This window comes from Mobula birostris, chromosome 6 (genome assembly GCF_030028105.1).
Source record: "Mobula birostris isolate sMobBir1 chromosome 6, sMobBir1.hap1, whole genome shotgun sequence".
Taxonomy (NCBI): Eukaryota; Metazoa; Chordata; class Chondrichthyes; order Myliobatiformes; family Myliobatidae; genus Mobula; species Mobula birostris.
In genome coordinates, this window is record NC_092375.1 from 123,843,662 (window position 1) to 123,864,789 (window position 21,128).

Below are 21,128 nucleotides of genomic sequence, written 5' to 3' on the forward strand. Positions count from 1 at the left end.
TGTCTGTCAGACTTTGCTTATTGATTTTCATAAATTCTATTGTATTCCTTTATTTTCTTGCAAATATATGCAGGAAAATGAATCTTGAGATAGTATATGATGACATATACGTACTTTGATAATAAATCTTATTTAGACTTTGTTGGAACTTGAGAAACACCAAAGAGACACTTCCTTAAGAAGGCAATATTTATCATGAAAGATCGCTATTATCTGGTCATGCCCTCTTCTCACTGCTACCATCAGACAGAAAATACAGAAGCCTGAATTCCCACACCACCAGGTTCAGGAACAGTCACTTAACTACAACCATTAGTTTCGTGATTCGAACTGCAGTACCCTAATCCTACCTAAGCCACAGAAGATGATGGACTTGTCTCTGATTAAGTTTCTTTTGCACTCTCTTTATCACTGTCTTATATAATTCATGAGTAACCGATGTTCTGTGTCTTACTGTCTGAACCTATGTTCCTACGATGTTACAGCAAGCAAGTTTATCTTTGTAACTGCACCTCACTGTACTTCCGCACAATAATAAACTCGAGTTTATACAACACTTGCATGGTGAGTTCTGTCAAGAGCCATATAATTGGATGGGGCTGGCTGGCAAAAATAGACTTAGTCAGGTAAATGACCTTGGAGGTAATGACAATAATAGGCACTGACAACCACAGTGCTGTATGAGTGGAAGAGGGAGGAGACTCCAATCTGTTCAGAAGCATTCCTTTATATATTTTCATCTTTCCGTTCAGTGAGGAGGAGGCAGAACTAGATTCCACCCTGCAAAATTATTCCATGACAGATTGCAAAACAATACCTGAAAATTAAAATCACCCTTGCTGGAAGAAGAATGGAATTTCATCGAAGTGCATGAAAGAGACCCATACATTCCATTTTTATTGATATAACAATAGCTGTAGAGTAGCTAATCACTGACAAGTGTCTGATATGGAGAGGCAGAAGACATCCCTTCAAAAATCGGTAGCCCAGCCTCAAGGAGATGTTGACCTCTGGGTTATGGTGTGAGTTCTCTGTCTGGTGTGACAGATACAACAGCATCAATCTATTTCAGAATTATATGGCTGTACGTTGGCAGAGACTGTCAACAAAGTGAACTCTCAAAACAGATTACTATCGTGTGGTGAAGCTGCTCTTACTGGCTACGCCTGACCACTACCCATGACAAATATTTGATATATAGTACCTGGTCTTCCATCTCGGCCGCTTTTGTGTTGCTCTTCCCATGTTTAAAGAAGTTATTTGCAATGGGATTCATCAAATTCTGATTATTACATGTAGGTGCAGAGTGGGCATTTGTGGTGTAGCTGTGCTTTATGAGGGATACTCACGGGTTTGACATTGGTTCTCAGATGGACCCCAGCATCGGCCATTGCAAGATTTGTGGCATCTTCCACCTGTGAACAAGGACAAAAATTACACCCAATATATCACCAACTGCATATTAAACATGCCGATCAACCGTACAGTGAGTTCATTTCAAAAACATAATCACTAAATAGTAAATGGTAAATGATAAATTGAGAAATTGTCAATTAGTAATTGCATGGATAGAGGGATTCTGTCATGGACAACACTAGCCATACATATATTGAGAAAAATAGTGGCGAATTTCTTTCTGGAACCTCTGGCATCTGTAGCATTATTATAAAGATTTGCATATTTGCATGAAAATTGGCAAATATTCAATAAAGATTTTAATGCAGAGCTGAGAAATTACAACAAAAGGTGACAGTCTTTTCACCTAAAAGGAGAAGATTGGGGAAAATCGAAGACATATAGAATCATAGTCATAGAGTACAGAAACAGGTCCTTTAGACCACTACATCCATGTCGCCATCAACTGGTCCCATTTACCAGCACTTGGTTTGTATGCCTTGGAAATTTAAACATTCCTCCGGATACTTCTTAAATGTTATGAGAGTACCTGTCTCCACCAGCCACTCAGGCAGTCTGTTCCTGATTCCAATCACTCTCTGGGTATAAAAATATTTCTTCAGATTGTCTCTAAACATCTGATTCTTTACCTTAAACTTATGCCTTCCAGCTTCAAACACTTATGCTGAAGAGAAAAGTTTTTAACTAACTCAAATACGAGGAAATCCGCAGATGCTGGAATTTCAACCAGCAACTTTTATGTGTGCTGCTTTTTAACTAACTACCCTTTCTTGAGCCTTATAATTCTGTAGTTCCCCATTCATCCTCCTTGCCTTGAAGGATTAGAAATGCAGTGTATCCAGGCTCTCCTTATAAATAAAATACTCCTTCACAGCCAATATCTTCGAGAACATATCTACAGTCTCATCTATAAACTTAAGAGATATGGACCCTTGACCTTACAGTCTAACTCATTATGACCTTGCACTTTATTGTCTGCCTGCACTGCACCTTCTCTCTAGCTGTTACACTTTGTTCTACAGCAACACACACAAAATGCTGGAGGAACTCAGCAGATCAGGCAGCATCTATGAAAAAGAGTACAGTTGACGTTTCGGGCTGAGAACCTTCTGGTCCACCTTGTACTACTTCAGAGCACTGTGTAATGAATTGATTTGCATGAAGAGTATAAGTGACAAGCTTTTAACTCTACCTTAGTACATATAACAATAATAAATCAATTCAATTCAATTAGATGTGATAAATTTAAGATGTTCCCAACTTTAGTCTAAAGCTGTTGTATATAAATATGCAATAATCCCTGAAAACTCTAAACAGGCATTCAGGGGAAGCTGATTTCAAAGAACACTAAAAATGCAGAGCACATAATCATTGTGAGAACTTGAAATAAATCATACAGCATGGAAACTGGCCATTCAGCCCATCACATCCATGCTAACCAATGGGCACTCTCCATGCTAATTCCATCTTCCGATACTTGGTCCATGGCCTTCTCTGCCGAGGCAATTTAAGTGTTCATCTTCTTACAAGTTTTCAGTGACTCTGCTTCCACCACCCTCGCGGGCAGTGTATCCCAGTGCTCACCACTCTGATGAGGTAAAGGTCCCCACAGATCCCCTCTGAATGACTTTACCCCTTACCCTTAATCTATGTCCTCTAGTTTTATTCACTGCTGATAGGGGGAAAAGATTCTTACGGACTACCCTACCCGAGCCCTTCATTATTTTCTGTGCATAAATTATAACTCCTCTTAATCTCCTTCATTCCAGGAAAAACAGACAGGATGCAAATTAGAGGAACAGCACCTTATTTTCCAACTGCACACTTTCCATGAACATCGAATTCTCAAACATATGGTAAATGCTATCCTTTGTCCCTTTGTCCCAATGATATCTGGATTCTGGTTTCGATACTCACTACCGGGTGCCAGTTCTTACTTCCCCTCTCAGGGGCAGACAGACATTTCGAAGGACTACTTTGATGATACATTGATTGCCCATGGAAATTTCTATAAGTACGTTCAACCCTGACACTGGCATCACCTTAGCAATACCCAATCAGTGAACATCTTCGGGTTTAGGTAGGCGAAGTAGCCAATAAAGGTGAGGAACAGGAACTTTGTTGATCTCTCCTTCCCTGGACAGATATACCATGCTCAATCTTATCCCCACAGTCTCTCTGTCCTTAGTATTACCAAGCTTCACTCATAATGGAGGACAAACGTAACCTCATCGTGTGACCCAACAGTAGACTAGTGGTTTATTAATCCACTGGTCTGGAACAGAGAAGAGGAATAATTGGAAATAGGGATGTTTATACCATGTCCAGTGTGATTATTCAACCAGCAATGTGGCCAAGTCATTCAGAGACAGTTTCCCTGAAATTAGAATGGCAAACCAAGGGTCTTCATCTCAGAATAAAGGCTTTGGCATTTAGGATTGATCTGAGATAAATCCTTATCAATGAGTTTGTGGAACTTGGGAATCTCTGTTCAAGAATGCTGTTGGTTACCTCATCATGGTGTATATTCTGAACAGATAGAATTCAAAAGGGATTCAGAAAGAATCATGGTGGAGATAGACTGGGAAAAGGAAGTTGAGGCCTGCGATCTGTTATGTATAATATTAAAGAGGTTATATGTTATAGAATTAATGATGGGATAGGATTAAGATAAGATTAGTTTGATTTGTCACATGTATATGAAAATATACACGAACTGTGTTGTTTGTGTCAACTACCAACACTGTCCAGATACGTGCTTAGGACAGCCCGCTAGTGGCAACGTGCTTCCAGCCCACAACTTCTACTAGCCCACATGGTCACAAGGAGAACATACACTCAGTGGCCAACAACCTGTCACTCAATGTCGGCAAGATCCAAGGAGCTGATTGAAACTGGTCGTCCATGAGCCTGTCCTCATCAGGGGATCAGAGGTGGAGAGAGTCAGCGACTTTAAATTCTTTGGTGTTATCATTTCAGGGTATCTGTCCTGGGCCCAGCAGGTAAGTGCCATCATGAAGAAAACATGGCAGTGCTTCCAATTCCTGAGAAGTCTGCGAAGATTTGGCAAGGTATTTAGTCCGTGCTGTGGTCCGGAAGCAGGTCATTGGGACTAGGCAGAAAGTAGTTTTGCATTGAATAAATGTGCCAAAGGGCCTGTTTCTGTGCAGTAAAACTCTATGACTCCACTCTCTCTACACTCATGATTGTGATTAGGCACAACTCAAATACTATCAATAAATTCACCGATGACACCATTGTTACTCTCTTTCAATCTTTTTATTAGTTTCATAATAATAAACATACCATAATATCGATACAAAGTTATTAGGAATACATTGTTATAGTTAACATAGTTAAATATAAGCCCAATTGACATATGAGTGTTAAAAATCTCCCAATTATACAGGATACAGATGTAATATACAAAACAAAAAAAATCTAAAAGAAAAATCATGAAAAAGGAAAAAAATATATACCTCCCCCCAAAAAAAAAACTAACCTAAACAGTGTTAGTCAACTAAACTAAGAAAAAAAAGACATGGGCTGTTATACAACACCAAAAGAAAAGGAACCATTAGTGTCATTGACTCCATTCCTCTCAACATATATTAAAAAGAAATAGAATAAGTTTGGAAAAGGTCAGACACCATAGTTATTGACAGAAACTTAGATGGGGATGAGGAGGCACTGTGGAGTGAGATCGATTGGAAGGTCAAGTGGTGTTGTAACAACAAACTTCCACTCAACTTCAGCAAGACCAAGGAACTGATTGTGAACTTCAAGAAGGGAAAGTCAGGAGAACGCACAACAGTTCTCAGTGAGGGGTCAGTGGTGGAAAGTGTGAGCAGTTTCAAGTTCCTGGGCATCAAAATCTCAAGGATCTATTCTGGGCCCACCATATTGATGCAATTATAAAGAAGGCATAACAGCGGCTATACTTTATTACGAGTTTGTGGAAATTTGGTGTGTCAGCAAAGTTCTATGGATGTACTGTGGAGAGCATTCTGACTGGTTGCATCAGATTGTAAGAGGCTTTGGATGACTGTAGGCTCAGCCAGGTCCATCGCAGGCACAGCCCACCCCTTCATTGAGGACATCTTCCAAAGATGGTGCCTGAAGAAGGTGGGATCTATCATTAAGGAGCCTCAGCATCTGGGACATGCCCTCTTCTCATTACTAGCTTCCAAAGGAGGCACAGGAGCCTGAAGACCCAATCTCAATATTTTAGGAGCAGCTTCTTCTCTTCTGCCATCAGATTCCTGAATGGTCCATGAATCCATGAACATTACCTCACTACTTCCCCTTTGCATTGTATATTTATTCATGGTTATTCTGATTTATAAGCAATTTGTTACGCTTGTGCTGTGCTGCTGCCACAAAGCAACAAATTTCACCATCTATATCAATGACAATAAACCTGATTCTGATGAGCCTTGATTAAATTCTATGGTAGCAAAATGCCTTGACCACTTGGCACGTGGCCAAGTGGTTAAGGCATTGGACTAGCGACCTGAAGGTTGTGAGGTTGAGCCCCAGCCGAGGCAATGTGTTGTGTCCTTGAGCGAGGCACTTAATCACACATTGCTCTGCGACAACACCGGTGCCAAGCTGTATGGGTCCTAAAGCCCTTCCCTTGGATAACATTGGTGTCGTGGAGAGGGGAGACTTGCAGCATGGGCAACTGCTGGTCTTCCATACAACCTTGCCCAGGCCTGCACCCTGGAGATTGAAGACTTTCCAGGTGCAGATCCATGGTCTCGCAAGACTAACAAATTCCTTAAGCAAAATAAAGCCAGTAGAAAGAGCGGAAAACACAGCCGAGCATCAAATGGCCTGAGCATGGGCTCAGAGAGGGTGCAGTTGATCAGCTCAAACAGCAGAAAGTGTTCTTCAAGCACACCCATTAATATGAAGGAATTTATAGAAAGGTGGGCAGTTTGTGCCTCCATCATAGCTGAGCCTGCAAACTGTTTTTATTGAAACACGACTCTGAAAGGAAAAGAGAGGAAAGACCACCTCAAGATCTACCAGACCACAGAGATCTTAGTGGTGTAGAGCAAGGTGGGTGAATCCTTCAATCCTGGGTAAAGAGGATGAAGATGCTTTTCAGTAGCTAAGAATATTACCGAGGAAGAAACGAGCACTGAGACTCCTCAAGCATATGCAGCTGCATCAAAATAAAAGTAATAGGAAACACATTACTCTCAGTGATCAGCTTTGGAGTGTAATGCACACTCACTAAGTTCGTTGCTTTGATGAAAGCTGAAGTTCTATCATTCATAGAGGGAGCCAGAAATCTGGAAGGGTGCATCAATCCACAGCTTTGCGAGAGAGCAGGCAGAGAAAAAAATCCAAACAAGCTATCAGAAGCGGTGAGTGATTTGGTGGGTGCAATAAAACCTTTGCAGAGGTTTCGATTCTGTGTGGAGCAGCCACTTCATCTTTTGGCAACTCAAAATTTACTTGCTCATTCTCTGCAAAAAAGCTGAGGGGGACACTATCGAAGTAAGTTAGCACATAAATTAGAGTGCTGTAGAGACATATAGCACAGAAACATGTCCTTCAGCCCACTGGGTCTGACTTAAAGACCCACACTCAGAATTGAATCTTTAAAAACCATTTACACCAATCCCATTTCACTCCCACACATTCCCATCAATTCCCCCAAATTCTGCCACTCAACATACACAATAGCCGCCATTCAAGGAAACATCAAACTCTATTTCCGGAGTCAACCTGCCTACACTGCACTTGCTTTGTCACACTTTATCCTGCATTCTGTTATTGCTTTTCCCTTTAGGCTACTTCAATGTACTGTTTGTTTTGAAACAATTTGTCTGGATGGCATCTAAAACAAACTTTAAGACACATTTAGTATTGTGACAATTTGTTTATTATTGTCACATGTACCGAGGTGAACTTTAACCCGACATACAGTATGTGACAATAATAAACCAATTCCAATTTCAAACAGTATATGATAGGCCCTTCAGCCTACCATAAACTATCTACACTAACTCCGTTTTCCTTCACCACATCCCACCAGATTCTCTGTCCCCCACTTCCGGCTGCACTACCTGACCAATTAATTTATCGGCCAACCTGTCCTTGGGATGTGGGCGGAAACCGCAGCACCTGGTAGGGGAAACCAATGCGGAGAATGCACTAACTCCAAACAGACGGCAATGAAGTTCAAGGTCACTGGAGCTGTGAGGCAGCAACCCTCTCCACTCCTCTAGGTGTTGGATTGCCGTGTAGAATTGGAATTTTTCTTGTAGTTTAACTTTCCTATGCTTAGCTGAATTTTTATATAATCACCAATATACTTATAATTGTTCAGTGTATTTTCCAGTAATCCAATACAGTTGCTTCTGTACTAGTTTTCTGTAGCAAGTGTGGCACCACTTCAATCTGGCTACTTTACAGGTTAATTATTATCACTGGAATTTTGTTATCTCTTATCTGAGTAGAAGATGACCACAAATGCCTTTATCCAGCCACGAGGAAATCTGCAGATGCTGGAATTTCAAGCAACACACATAAAAGTTGCTGGTGAACGCAGCAGGCCAGGCAGCATCTCTAGGAAGAGGTACAGTCGACATTTCGGGCCGAGACCCTTCGTCAGGACTAACTGTATCCAGTGTTCTTTTCCTTGTTCTCTAGACTTTTTCTTGTTTTCTTTCTGCTCTTGCATCACTAAATAAAAACAATCATGAGCAATAAGTTGTATGTCTCGTTCTTCACTTTGAAGAGCCTTTGGATCACAAAAGGACCAGGATCTTACTTAGGCAAAGGTAAACAATGATCTTTTGTGCTGTCCTGTGGAGTTTGCTCTTTAATAATGCACTCTTTGCTTTTGCCTCTTGGAGTTCACATAAAGCACAGCTTCTGGCTTCACATCAACCTTAAGTCATTATGATGTTTATCGATTTCCAACGTGCATTGCTCCGTCAGTCAGCTTGGAAGGGAAAACAGGGAACTGGACTAATTGGTAGAGCACTAGGAGTTGCCTCCTGTGCTGTGTGTTGCAGACATCTAGCGACACCAGATAAAAACAAGCACAATCGTAAAAGGCTACAATCAAGGCCAGCATTGTTCACTTGTCAACCAGTGAACCTCCCTTTTGGGCTGTTTCTTGCTGTGGAGGTTCCAATGATTTGCCCTTTTTTGGGTCAGTTTCTCCCTGGTTTCTCCAAAATGACATCTCATTTGTTCCTTTGATGGGTTCAAAAGTTTATTGCTGTAATTACACATCTTGTCATAGGCCTTGTTTAAGTGTCACTTTGTTGCTGCATTAGAGTTCATTTGAGGTAATTATCTCTGCAAACTGCGGCGGGCTGGCAACGCCTGTGTGTAATTTGCTGTCATTCCACACCATCTGTTTATTTGTACCACACTTGTATAGGTCGCTTGTTCAGAATACATTCTAATGTTAATGCACTTCACACAAAGCAAAGATGTCTTCATTTACTGCTGTTTCTTTTCACATAATTTTCTGAGGCGTCTTTTTTAACGGTTTCAAGAATAAGTTTCCCAGTCTTTAGCGATTCCAGTCAAGGCTCACCAGCCCGCACAATGGGTCACTGGGAATCCACTGTGAGAGATTTACCCCAGACTGTAAAATTTTCCCATATGGCACACCACTTTCCTTCTTCCCATTCTCAATTTGTAAATGAAACCTCACGCTTAAGTTCCGCACCCTGTTCCAGCACTTACTATTTGTGTAGGTTTTTAAGTCCCTTTTTTTTTGCTGTGTTCTTGGAGTAATAATAATAAACCTCCTCGTGGTTTCTTATTGCTTTAATTTATCCAGCAGAGTACAGCAGAGGACAGCAGAGTACAGCAGAGGAATAGGCCTTTCAGCCTGTGATATTCTGAGAAATTCAAACTAGTAATTAGATGCCTAAATTCCTGCTGCCTACATGAGGTCCATATCCATCCATTCACTTCACATTCATATGCTTATCTGACAGCATCCTAACTGCCTCTGTCATATTTGACTCCATTACATCCTAGCCGCACACTGAAGGAACTCTCCATTCTCTGTGTAAAAGAAAACTTCCCCCACATATCTCCTTTGAACTTAGCCCATCTTGACCTAAATGCCTTAATTCGACATTACAACCCTGTAAATGTCTAATGGGAAAAAACACTGCCAGCTCTCTACTCTATGCCTCTCATAAGTGTATAAACTTCTATCAGGTTTCTTCTCAGTATCTGCTACTCCAGAGAAAATAATGTAAATTTATCCACGCTCTCCTTAATAACATTTGCTCTCTGAACGAGGCAAAGTCCTGGTAAACTGTATCTGCAGTTTCTCCAAAGCCTCCACATCCTTCCTACAAGGGTGACTAGAATCGAACACATTTCTCCAGATGTAGCCAAACTAGAGTTTCAACATGCTCTGTCGTCAGGTAATATTTAACATGTGTCTGTTGTAGCCAGCAAAGTCAGAGTCTTAGAGACATATAGCAGAGAAAGAGGCTGTCCAGCCCATCATGTCCAAGACTATCATGTATATTAATCCCTAAGTTTGACAAGAGCTCTGGGAATGAAGGTGGTGACCTTAAAATGGTTCTACTCCTCAAGAGATCCATTAAACAAATGACGTGTGGCAGACCTCTTCATGTCTTAAGCAAAAGCAAAATTCTATGACACTAGGTCAAGGTTTCAAACATAACCACTCGAGCCTCATTCATAAAAACATGCACAACGGTCTTTTCTCAGCCACCTCTGAGATGAGGGAAGATTGAATCTTTAGTTGTGGAGTGAAGGTTAATACTAAGCAGATCACATCAGGGATTGTTAATGCTGGGTGATGGTTCCTGACTACTTATCCATTGGGATTCAAGGATGGGACCATCTGCACAGTTGTCAGAGATGTGATTAGGCTGAAATAGGGGATCTTTGGTTATAAAAGACATATGGGGAGAGGAGTGTTGGGGCCTACCTCTAAGAAGATCAAAGCTAATTTCCCTGAACTTGGGAAAAGGCAGTTCTCATCTGTACCATCATTGTTAATCACACATATATACATACATACATGTACACATGTGCATGCGTGCGTGCACACAAATGCTTGCACATGCACACATACACATACACAAGTGTGCACATACACATAAGCACAGAGAAAAAATATATATGCACACATATGCATGTGTGTGCACACACACACACACACACGCCCATATGCACACACACAAGAGATTCTGCAGATCATAGAAATCCAGAGCAACACACACAAAATGCTGGAGGGTCTCAGGTCTATCAGCATCTATGGAAACGAACAAACATCTGATGTTCAGGCTGAGACCCTTCATCGAGACTGGCAAGGAAGAGAGAAGACGAGAGAATATGAAGGTGGGGATGAGGAAGGAGTACATTAGGTGGTCTGGGGGGGGGGGGCGGGGGATGAAGTAAAAAGCTGAGAGGCAATAAGTGGAAAAGATAAAGGGTTGAAGAAGAAGGAATCTGATAGGAGATGGGAAAAAGAGAAGGAGAGACCCCAGGGAGATATAAGACCATAAGACAGGAGCAGAATTAGGCCATCTGGCCCATCGAGTCTGCTCCGCCATTCAATCATGGCTGATCCTTTCTTTCTATCTACTCCTCAACCTCAGTTCCCAGCCTTCTCCACGTAACCTTTGATGCCATGTCCAGTCAAGAACCTATCATGATGTGATCGGTAGGTGAGGAGAAGAGAAGAGGTAAGAGGGGAGCCAGAGTGGGGAATGAAAGAAGAGGGAAGTGGGAGAAGGAAAATTTACCAGCAGTTAGAGAAATTGATGTCCATGCCATCAGATTGGAGGTTACCCAGATGGAATATGAGGAGTTGCTTCTCCAATCTGAGTATGACCTCATCAGATCAGTAGAGGAGGCCATGGACTGACATGTCAGAATGGAAACGAAGATAGGAATTAAAACGGTTGGCCACCGGGTAATCCTGCATTACTGTTGATGGGGCGAAGGTGCTCGACAAAGCGGTCCCCCAGTCTACATCTAGTCTCATCAATGTAGAGGAGGCTGCACTGGGAGCATTGGATACAGTAGACGACCCCAACAGATTCGCGAGTGAAGTGTTCACACACACACACATACATGTACACATGCAGACACAGAGAAAAAAATATGCACTTACACATGACATACATACACAACACACATGCACACACAAGTGAATTTCCTGAAGTGATACCAAGATGGCCATTGTGTGATACTTAATGTAACCCCTCTGTTTAAGCACATCAGACACACAAAGTCCCTGGAATACTCCAGCAGGATACAGGGTCTAGCCACAAAGGATGCGAAAGAATTTCTGGGCAAGTACCTACTGATGAAGATCCTTATGTATCCATCCTCACCCACAGGCGAGCAGGGTAAACAGAAGTTTGCGTGTTTTGTGGCCTCAGCATATTCCATTTGTTTGATATTGTTTCTGAATGTAAGAGTGAGAAAGCATTGAATGGTTTACTTTTTAAAATAATTTGTCATCATGAATAGAAGTTAATTTTGGATTAAAAAAATTCTTTTCATTGCCAAGTGCTCCAATGTATTGACAGAACATGCCCACCAGGTGGGTTATATAGTGAATGCTCAGCTCTCCCTCACTTCCCTTTGGTCCTCTAAAAAATTTACTGCCATTACCTGACTGGGGGTGATTCACTAGTGAGTAAAACCAAAGACTGTAAAATCCTTAAAGAAATTAAACTTCTGGAGAAATTGAAGGAAGTGTGTAGGTGGGACTGTTAGCCTGTGAAGGTCAATGGGGAAGTCAAGCATTGGGCCAAAGTGGTTCCAGTAAGATGGCGGCGTGCTCGAACGCACAGCCACCTGGGTCTATTCAAAGCTGTAACTGTTCATCCTTTGTGTCTTTTTTATGATCACAAGACACTGCTGGGTACTAAGAACCTCAAGTACTACAAGACTATCCAATCAGCCAGTTGCTCAGTAGTGATGGAGCTGGACTTCTTGATTGCCATTGTCGTGTTGTTGCCTGGACTTGTTATGTACCGTTGTTATGCCGAGACAGTGCAAGTGATTGTCTTGGACATTTTTATTGTGATTGCAAGGCCCTGTTAGGCATTAGAAATATAGAATACTGTAAGTCCAGTTCACTAGTTCATTGGTGAGATCAGCTAAGGGGGAGCTGCATTGCTTCGATTGTCCTCAAGCCGCAGAGTCGCCTGTTGCAGCCACCCAGAGGAGGAGATGCCGTTGTGGGAGAGAGCAGAGGCCTCGGTGGGCATGCTAGAATCTGTATTGGGTTGGAGGCTGGCCCCTCCCATTGGTGCTGTCCTCCAGTTTTTGCTCACTACTGCCCTCTAATGTTTGCCCTCCAGTGTTTGCTTGGTGGAAGAACAAGCTGGACCAGGACAACTTACCAACAATTTACAAGCCATACCATTCAGGGACCTGGGCTACATTATTTACTTTCCTTGTGACTGTTCTGTTTTACTGCTATTGTAACCATGTGTGCTACTTGTGCAGTGTGCCGTGTGCTGTTGGCGATGTGTTTTGTGTCTTGACCCCAGAGGAACGCTGTTTCATTTGACTATGTTCATGTATGGTTGAATGATAATTAAAGTTGAATTTGAACAAATTGGAGATCAAGTTCAGAGTTTAAACCATGAGATCTGTCCTCATTAACCACTAGATAGTGAGCTTGTGCAGTCGCTGTTTCACTCGGTTCAGAGCAATGAGTCAAATGCTCATATCAGGTGAATAATCTATCACCAGCAGCAGTTCCAAATCCATACCCTGCACCTTCCTTATCACTAGGTGCAGGTAAGAATAACAAGAGCAGGGTTGGAACAGAGAGTGCTGTGAAATTCAGCTCTATTTTAATCATTTTTGGTTTTCCAAAACCAAACTTCCCTTTTGAGAATTAGAACGTATTTACTATTTACTCTTGCTAAATGTCAGCTGGTTTACTAAACAGCATCCACAATTTTTAATAATAGCTAGTTGGATTCTCAGAGGAATCTTGTTCATTATGGCTGCATGCTTCAGCAACGAACAGCACAAAAGCAAGGCAGCCAATGACTTTGACCTTCCCATGATAAGACTGAATATGAAATATGCCTCTTGTGTTTCACTAATATGTCAGAGCTGTTGTGAAATGATCTCACTCCAGTGGGGAATTCACAAAACTTATTCAGCAATAACAGCTGTAACCATAGATCATGGAGTGTTAATTAATGATCTTTAATTACTTATCAGGAGTCGCAGAAGCAATCGCGCGGGCATGGTAGTGGGGCGGGTGGATTAGACAACCGACATGAACAGCAAGTCACCTAGCCTACACCATATTAGTTCAGGTGCATGGGATTATTCTGCTCAGAGTTGGCAAGTAGCCCTAAAAAAAATCCTGTCACAAATAGTGCTTCTAATCACGGAACTAAGCTTGCACCAAAGTGGCTTTTGATGGTGTCATATGGACAGGGACAGTCCCTTCAGCCCACTGACCATCAAGTGCCAATTTACACCCAGCACCTTCCTCCTTCCCTTTCTCCCATGGTCCATTCTCCTCTCCTATCAGCCCTTTACATTTCCACCTATCACCTTACAGCTTCTCACTTCACCCCTCCCCTATCCACCTACCCCCCCTCACCTGATTTCACCTATCATCTGACATCTTGCGTTCCTTCCTGTCCCACCGCCTTCTTATTCTGGCTCCTGCCCCTTCCTTTCCAGCCCTGATGAAGGGTCTCGGCCTGAAATGTCGACAGGTTATTCCCCTTCATAGATGCTGCCTGACCCGCTGAGTTTCTCCAGCATTTTGTGTGTTGCCCATGTACGTTAATCTGATTTCTTTCTCTCTGCATCCCAATCAACCTTGCCCCTCCAGCCCCCAAAGATTCTGCCATTTACCTACACATGCTAGGAGCATTTTATAGCATGCCAACTTGCACGTCTTTGTGGGTGTGGGAAGAAACCGGAGCCCCTGGGGTAAATCCACCCTCTGACAGGGTGAAAGTGGAAACCCCATGCAGACAGCACCAGAGGGCATGACGGGACCTGGGTCACTGGAGCCGTGAGGTTGTAGCTCTACAGGGCCACCCCATTCTGCCTCCCCACCTCCCCCTTCGGTTTAATGGACTTCTTACTTTAACAGCTACCCCTACTGACTTGGCCCTTGCTACTTGGGAACAACCAGGGCTTGAAATCCGATAAAGTGAGGCAGTTTGATAAGACAGAAATCCTAAGGTAATTGACCATTCATTGGGGGACATTTATTAACAGGCTTTATTACCTGATAACTAAACTTTAACATTTCCTTTATCAAACTCACTACAAGTCCTCCCCAACCTGAATGAGCATTTGGGAGACCGGCAGATGGGTTTACTGGCTGCTATGAAGCCACGGGCATCCTCTTCCATGTGGGAATTTGTTTTACGGCCACATTTCTGCCTGGAGATCTGTTCAGGTTACAAACAGTTGACAGGAATGGATCGATGCCATAACCTAGGGAACACCACAAATTCCTCCTTCTTCGCACTCCAACTGCTGCTGTTTTATTTTTATTTGCTTGGGATAGCTGTTATGTATTAAATATTTTAGTAGTATTTGAGTAGTATTGTAAATAAATTGTTTGATTAAGCATTCTTCATTTAAGTAATTAATTACGGACTATATATAAAAATAAGTGAATTGCATATGTCTTTCTCTTGCAATTAGTTTAATGTTTTGGAATTACAAAACATAACAGTGGTGATGAGGAAATACTACATGAACCTGAGACGACTACCAATGTATCAACCCGTTGAAGTGTAGTGAGACGCTCGAGTGAAAAAAAACAGGAATGGACAAATTCATGAGTTCATAGACAGTGAGTACCGGGTAATAATAATCATAAAGAAAAAAAGAGCATAAACTCTGGCTATTTTCAGAAGAGAAACACATTTGATTGCACAAGAGCTAACTGCAATATGCATACTGAGTGAATTGAGCTATATTTTGAAGCAAATGAAATAGTCGATGAGAAACGTGTCAGTTTAAATGAGTGTATTGGGTACTAGTTTGTTCAGACAGTTCCAACTAAACCAGCCAAAATGAGCTTTGCTGCTGTTGTGAAAATAATGCAGGAACATTCAGAACCAAAGCCAGTGTTGAATGCAGAATGGTTTAGGTTTCATAAGTGGAATGAAAAGGAAGGGGAGTCCATTTCAGTGTACGGTAAGTGGTTGAATTGAAGAGATTGTCCAAGCATTCGCAGTTCGGTAATAGGCTGAGTTATGCACTTACAGGTTGTTTAGTTTGTGTAATCTTCCAAGAAAGCATTCAAAAATGACTCCTAACTTAGGCACAACTTACATTTAAAAGAGCAATTGAAATAGTTGTATCAATGGAAACAGCAGACAGGAATGAAAGTGAGTTTGATGAAAACTGCAACGTCTATGCGGAAACAGGCCTGGCTGAACAAATTGTGTTACCATTGTGGCAGGGGCTCACTTACACCAGACCAATGCTGGTTTAAACGTGAAACTTGCAGAAAATGCAACAAAGTAGAATACATACAAAGAGAATTTCGGGCAGACAGAAATAAATATTCCATACAGGGAAGAGAAAAATATTAAAAGTGCCGTTGATGAAAAATCTGATGATGATGAGAGTGACAGTGGACTGCGTGGCCTTGAGATTTACAATGTGAAAACTAGCAATAGACAATCAATATGACTTACACTGGAAGTGAATGGAATTGGACACTGGCTCAGCTGTTTCAGTCATTCCACAAAATGAGTTTTAATGGCATCTCAAAGATTCCAAACTGAAGCCTGCAGCTATCCAACTAAGAACTTATAATGCAGAAAAGATGACTCCTGTAGGAAATGCATTTGTAACAGTGAGATACAACAACCAACAAGCCACACTGGGCTTATATGTGTTAAAAACAGGAGGGCCAGCATTGTGGGGCCATGATTGGCTCAGCCAATTACGACTTGATTGTAGATCCATCTACCATTTGCATGCCTTATCCCTTGCAACGGAGTCAACTGAAAGCAAATTAAGAAAGGTCCTGGATGATGCCAAGTGTTCAAGGATGGCACTGGAAAACTCAAACATATCAAGGGTAAAATGGTGTTAAATGAAAATGCTACACCCATGTTTTACAAAGCCTGTCTGGTTCCTTATACCATTCATGACAAAGTAGCCAGTGAGCTGGATCACATGAAGGCTGAAGGAATTCTTTCCAAGGTTGACTGGAGCCCATGGGCAACACCAGTGGTCCCAGTAACCGAGAAGAATAGGTCTGTCATGATCCATGGTGATTTTAAAGTTACCATAAATCCAATACTGAAAGTAGACCAATACTCTCTGCCCAGGATAGAGGATATCTTTGAAAACCGTTCTGGAGGAAAACACTTCAGCAAAGTGGACTTAGCTGAGGCTTACTTACAAACAGAGATGGAAGAAGAGTCCAAGGTGTTTCTCACGATAAACACTCTCAGAGGGCTTTATCACAATAATAAGCTTATTATTGGAGTAACATCTGTATCAGCTACAAATGGCTTGGTGGAAAAGTTTGTCCATGGTCTAAAGAATGTACTGCGAGCAATGTCAGCATAACGCAGCACACTAACACTGGACCAGAAGCTCACCAGTTTGCTCCTTGTACATCGTAATGCTACACACTCCACAACCAACCGACCAGCTCTGCTGTTCCTCGGTCGTCCCTTGCACTTATGGTTGGATCTCCTCAATCCCAATCTCAGGAGAAGTATGCAGGACGAACAGCTGAAACAAACTGAGGGCTCCTCAAACTAGGTTCACTGTTTCACTCCTGGACAAGCAGTCTTTGGCGAGGGTCTACAGAAGTGATCAAACGTGAAAGATTACGGACAGAACAGGCCTATCCTTCTGCACCATCAAGGTTGCTTCTGATATCATCTGGCGATGACACATACATCAATTGACAACAGCAGAGTCAATTGTTAGAGAAAGGAGGTAGCCAGAACTATCAGAACCACTTCCTGCAGTCCCAGATTCAACTCCTACAAGCACTACGGAGGAGGCCCCAGAACCTGAGATTGTTTCACAGCTATAAGTCTCACCTGCCAAGCAGAACAGTTCCCCTTGTCATGAAAGATATTATCCCACAAGAGTAAGAAATCCTCCACAGTGATTAAATCCTCCGGCCTGAACGTGCCAATTTAAAATTTACTATGCTGTGGGTGTCTGTGTAGTAGTTGTGTTAAGTAGCATACTGTATATATAACTGAGATCTATTCTACATTGAGTTGGAGTTTATAGCTAGGCAGGGAGTAATGTTGTGTACTGAATATTTCAGCAAGACTTGAGTAATATCGTGAGACATATATTGTTTGATTAAGCATTTTTATTCATTTAAGTAATTCATTATGGGTTATATGTAAAAATAAGTGAATCATATATATCATGACGCTACCACGTCATACGTGTGAGCCGTGCTTAAAGTAAAAACAGAACTAAGACCAGTTTTGCTGGGCTCCCGTTTTTTTTTCTTGCAATTAGTTTAATGATTTGGAGTTACAACACATAATAATATCTACTGTGGGAAAGGCCTGTGCAAGTCCGCAAGGGAGAAGAGAGGTCTGTAAATTCATTTCTGCAACATTGATAACACTACACACTACGAAAACTGCAACAAAACACTGGAGAACTCAGCAAGCCAGGCAGCACGTACGGAGGGGAATAAACAGCTGACATTTTGGACCGAGATCCTTCATGAGTTCTAATGAAAGGTGTTGACCCAAAGCGTCGACTGTTTATTCCCATCCATAGGTGCTGCCTGACCTGCTGAGTTCCTCCAGCACTGTGGGTGTGTGTGTTGCTCAAGATTTCAAGCATCGCTTGTGTTTATAATTGTGAAAACTGCAGTTTGCTTGTAGCTCCGGATCCCGGCGTCTGCAGTCCCCTGTGTTATATTATACATTGATACTTGGACTGTCATACTCTGCCCTGTATAATCACAATTTACTTCACACACCAGACATACTAAGGACTGAGCCTTTCTGATATCTTCAAACACTTTACTGCAGCCAAAACTGACGGACAGTCCGTATTTGTTTCCACCTAAGGCCCAGCCTCATGACTGACACAGTCAAGCAAAAGGTTCTTCCGATGCACTGCAGGCACCAAGAAGAATTCCAATGCAGGAAGCATATACGGCCTACAAGTAACATCTTGTCCGCACACGGATTACAAGCAACCATACTCCGTACCTATGCATCCTACAGTAGAATCGCATTAGCGATTTCATGACCTGAAGGGGAAATGACTTTTCAATTCTCACAAATGACATACACTTTTGGTCACTCCATTACAGGAAGGGTGTGGAGGTTTTGCAGAGAGTGCCTTGATTAGAGGACATGTGCTGTAAGGACAAATTTGTGTTGTATTCTCTGGAACAGCAGATCCAGCAAAGTTTTATAAGATAATGAGAGGCACAGATAAAGTAGAGAACTGGCGTCTTTTTATTAAAGGCGATGTGTCTAATACTAGAAGGCACACAATTAAGCTAAGAAGGGGTAAGTTCAAAGGGGAACATTGAGGAGGAATTCTTTTTAGCCAGTGGATGGTGAATCTGTGGAACTCATTGCCACAAATGGGTGTGGAGGCCAAGTCATTGGGTTAAAGCAGAGGTTGATAGGCTATTGATTAGTAAGGCATCAAAGGTTACGAGAAGAAGACAGGAATTAGGGTTGAGAGGGATAGTAGATTGGCCGTGGTGGAATGGCGGAGCAGACTCGATGGGCTGGATGATCTAATCTTGTTCCCTTGCCTATTGGTCTTGTGGGATGTGTGAGACAAGTCTGTTTTAGACAGAATAGTGGGTGCCTGGAGTGTGCTGCCGGGAGGTAGTGGAGACAAATAAGACATTTTAGAGGCTTTTAAAAGGCTCTTAGTTAGGAACGTGAATGTGCAGACAATGGAGCGATTGGGACACTGAGTAGGCAGAGGACATTAGGTAAGTCAGAAGTTTAATTAGTTTGGCACAGGATGATGGGCTGAAGGGTCTTTTCCTGGGCGATACTGTTCTCTGTTCTTTGTTGATGGGTTCAACACCTCAGCTTCCAAAGGTGGCCTGCTCCTGTATCTTCCTACCTCCTGAGTCCTGCACAACACTGCCTGGTGGGGCCCAGGTCTGGCTTCCGCAATATCCTTAATAGGTCCAGCTCAGTGCAGCACATCGATCCTTTGCTTCATGTCTGTTCGTTGGTGTTTGCCTCCTGCTTTAGCACAGTTGTCTACACTGGGAGTGTCAGTCAGGACTGGGGAGCTCATGGTTAGCAGCTTGAGAGATATGGGGCACCTACTGTGTGAGAAAAGGGATTGAAAAGAGTGGATGTGGTTTAACAGGTGGAGAGAAACGTGGAGAATAGCAGAGAATGGGGGGGGGAAGAGATATAGGAGACAAAAGGAATACATAGGGAATGAGAAACAGAGAGAGAGAGTGAGAGAAGGGTGGACACAGGGAATGGGACAGACAGAGAATAGTGGAGAATGAGAGAGAGGGAGAGAGAGACAGGGAATGGGAGAGAGTGAAAGAGGGACAGAGAACAGGAGAGAAGGAAAGAGGAACAGGGAGTTTGAGGGAATTGGAAAGTGGAAAGGAGTCAGATGGATTGGGTGACAGGGAGACAGTAGAAGATGAGAGAGGGAGAGAGACAAAGATAATAGGAAATGGATGAAAGGGAGAGAGAGGCACACAGAGAATGGGAGGGAATAAGAGAAAGGGAGTACGGCACATGGAATGGGAGAGAGTTACAGGGATTGGGAGAATCAGGCAAAGCAACAACCATATGGAAAAGGAGAGCAGGTAGAAAGGGAGAGTTGGGGAAGGGAGGTGTACATGATTGACAGTGAGCGTGCTTAAGACAAGGATGCACTTATCCGCTGTTTCATCGCAAGCATATCAACACTGTGTTGAAGTTGTTATATTTACAGCAACGGTCAGATCTGGATGGAAGTTGTACAAAGTTATCAGGCACAGGCTGGGCTCAAACCTGATGTGTATTGTATATCCAAGCAGCCCTCTAGTGTAATAGTGGGTTAATGCCAATATAATAGCATTTTTATCCCACTCCAAAGCACAAAGTAACACTCAATCACTTCAGGGCTTGAGCTGTTACCCTGGATTGCTACCGAGCCGTAGTATGGCAAGAACTCTGAAAATGTGGAGGGCAGTGGCCACATGCCGAGATGTTGGATCTGCTTCCCAGGTGCTCAGCACAAAGGTTATTAAAAACCTCACTGCTTGACAGAAGGCAAGAGGCTCGTGATGTGCTGGCCCTTACTCCTTCCTCAAACAACACCAACCTTCATTGGCAATTCATCCAGTTGCTACTCAAAGGATCTTGCTAATTATCAGCCACATCTGCATACTCAATTAAACACTCGACTTCAAAGCAATCCGTTTTATGTGAAGTGCCCCGGATTCGGCAGAGCAATAGGATATGGTTCCATTCATAATTGCAAGCCTTTCTTGTACAGTGGAGTTGTCCAGGATTATTTGGAGAGTAGCCACGGTTGTGAGCATGGCAACAGCGATTTTCATTTGGGCTCAAATTTTATTTGAAATTAAAAATGGCACGGCCGTGAAAACCAGTCATAGACTGCTTGTGGAGAGTCAAGCTTAGGTCAAGAATAAAATGGCGTTCATTTCATGTGTCTGGATACGTGTTGGTCCATCAACACTAAAGGAACTTCACGGTATCCAAGACAAA

At 42.4% G+C, this 21,128-nt stretch overlaps 1 protein-coding gene across 3 annotated transcripts in view; it reads right to left on the minus strand.

Annotated features, from left to right (window-relative positions):
• The window catches only part of LOC140199341 (receptor tyrosine-protein kinase erbB-4-like), a 986,886-nt gene that overhangs the window by 357,439 nt on the left and 608,319 nt on the right, over window positions 1-21,128 (minus strand). For all 3 annotated transcript variants that reach the window (XM_072261212.1, XM_072261213.1, XM_072261211.1), the window contains exon 5: window positions 1,350-1,415. In XM_072261212.1, the coding sequence (XP_072117313.1) occupies window positions 1,350-1,415 (66 nt within the window). The remainder of the gene's footprint in view (window positions 1-1,349; window positions 1,416-21,128) is intronic.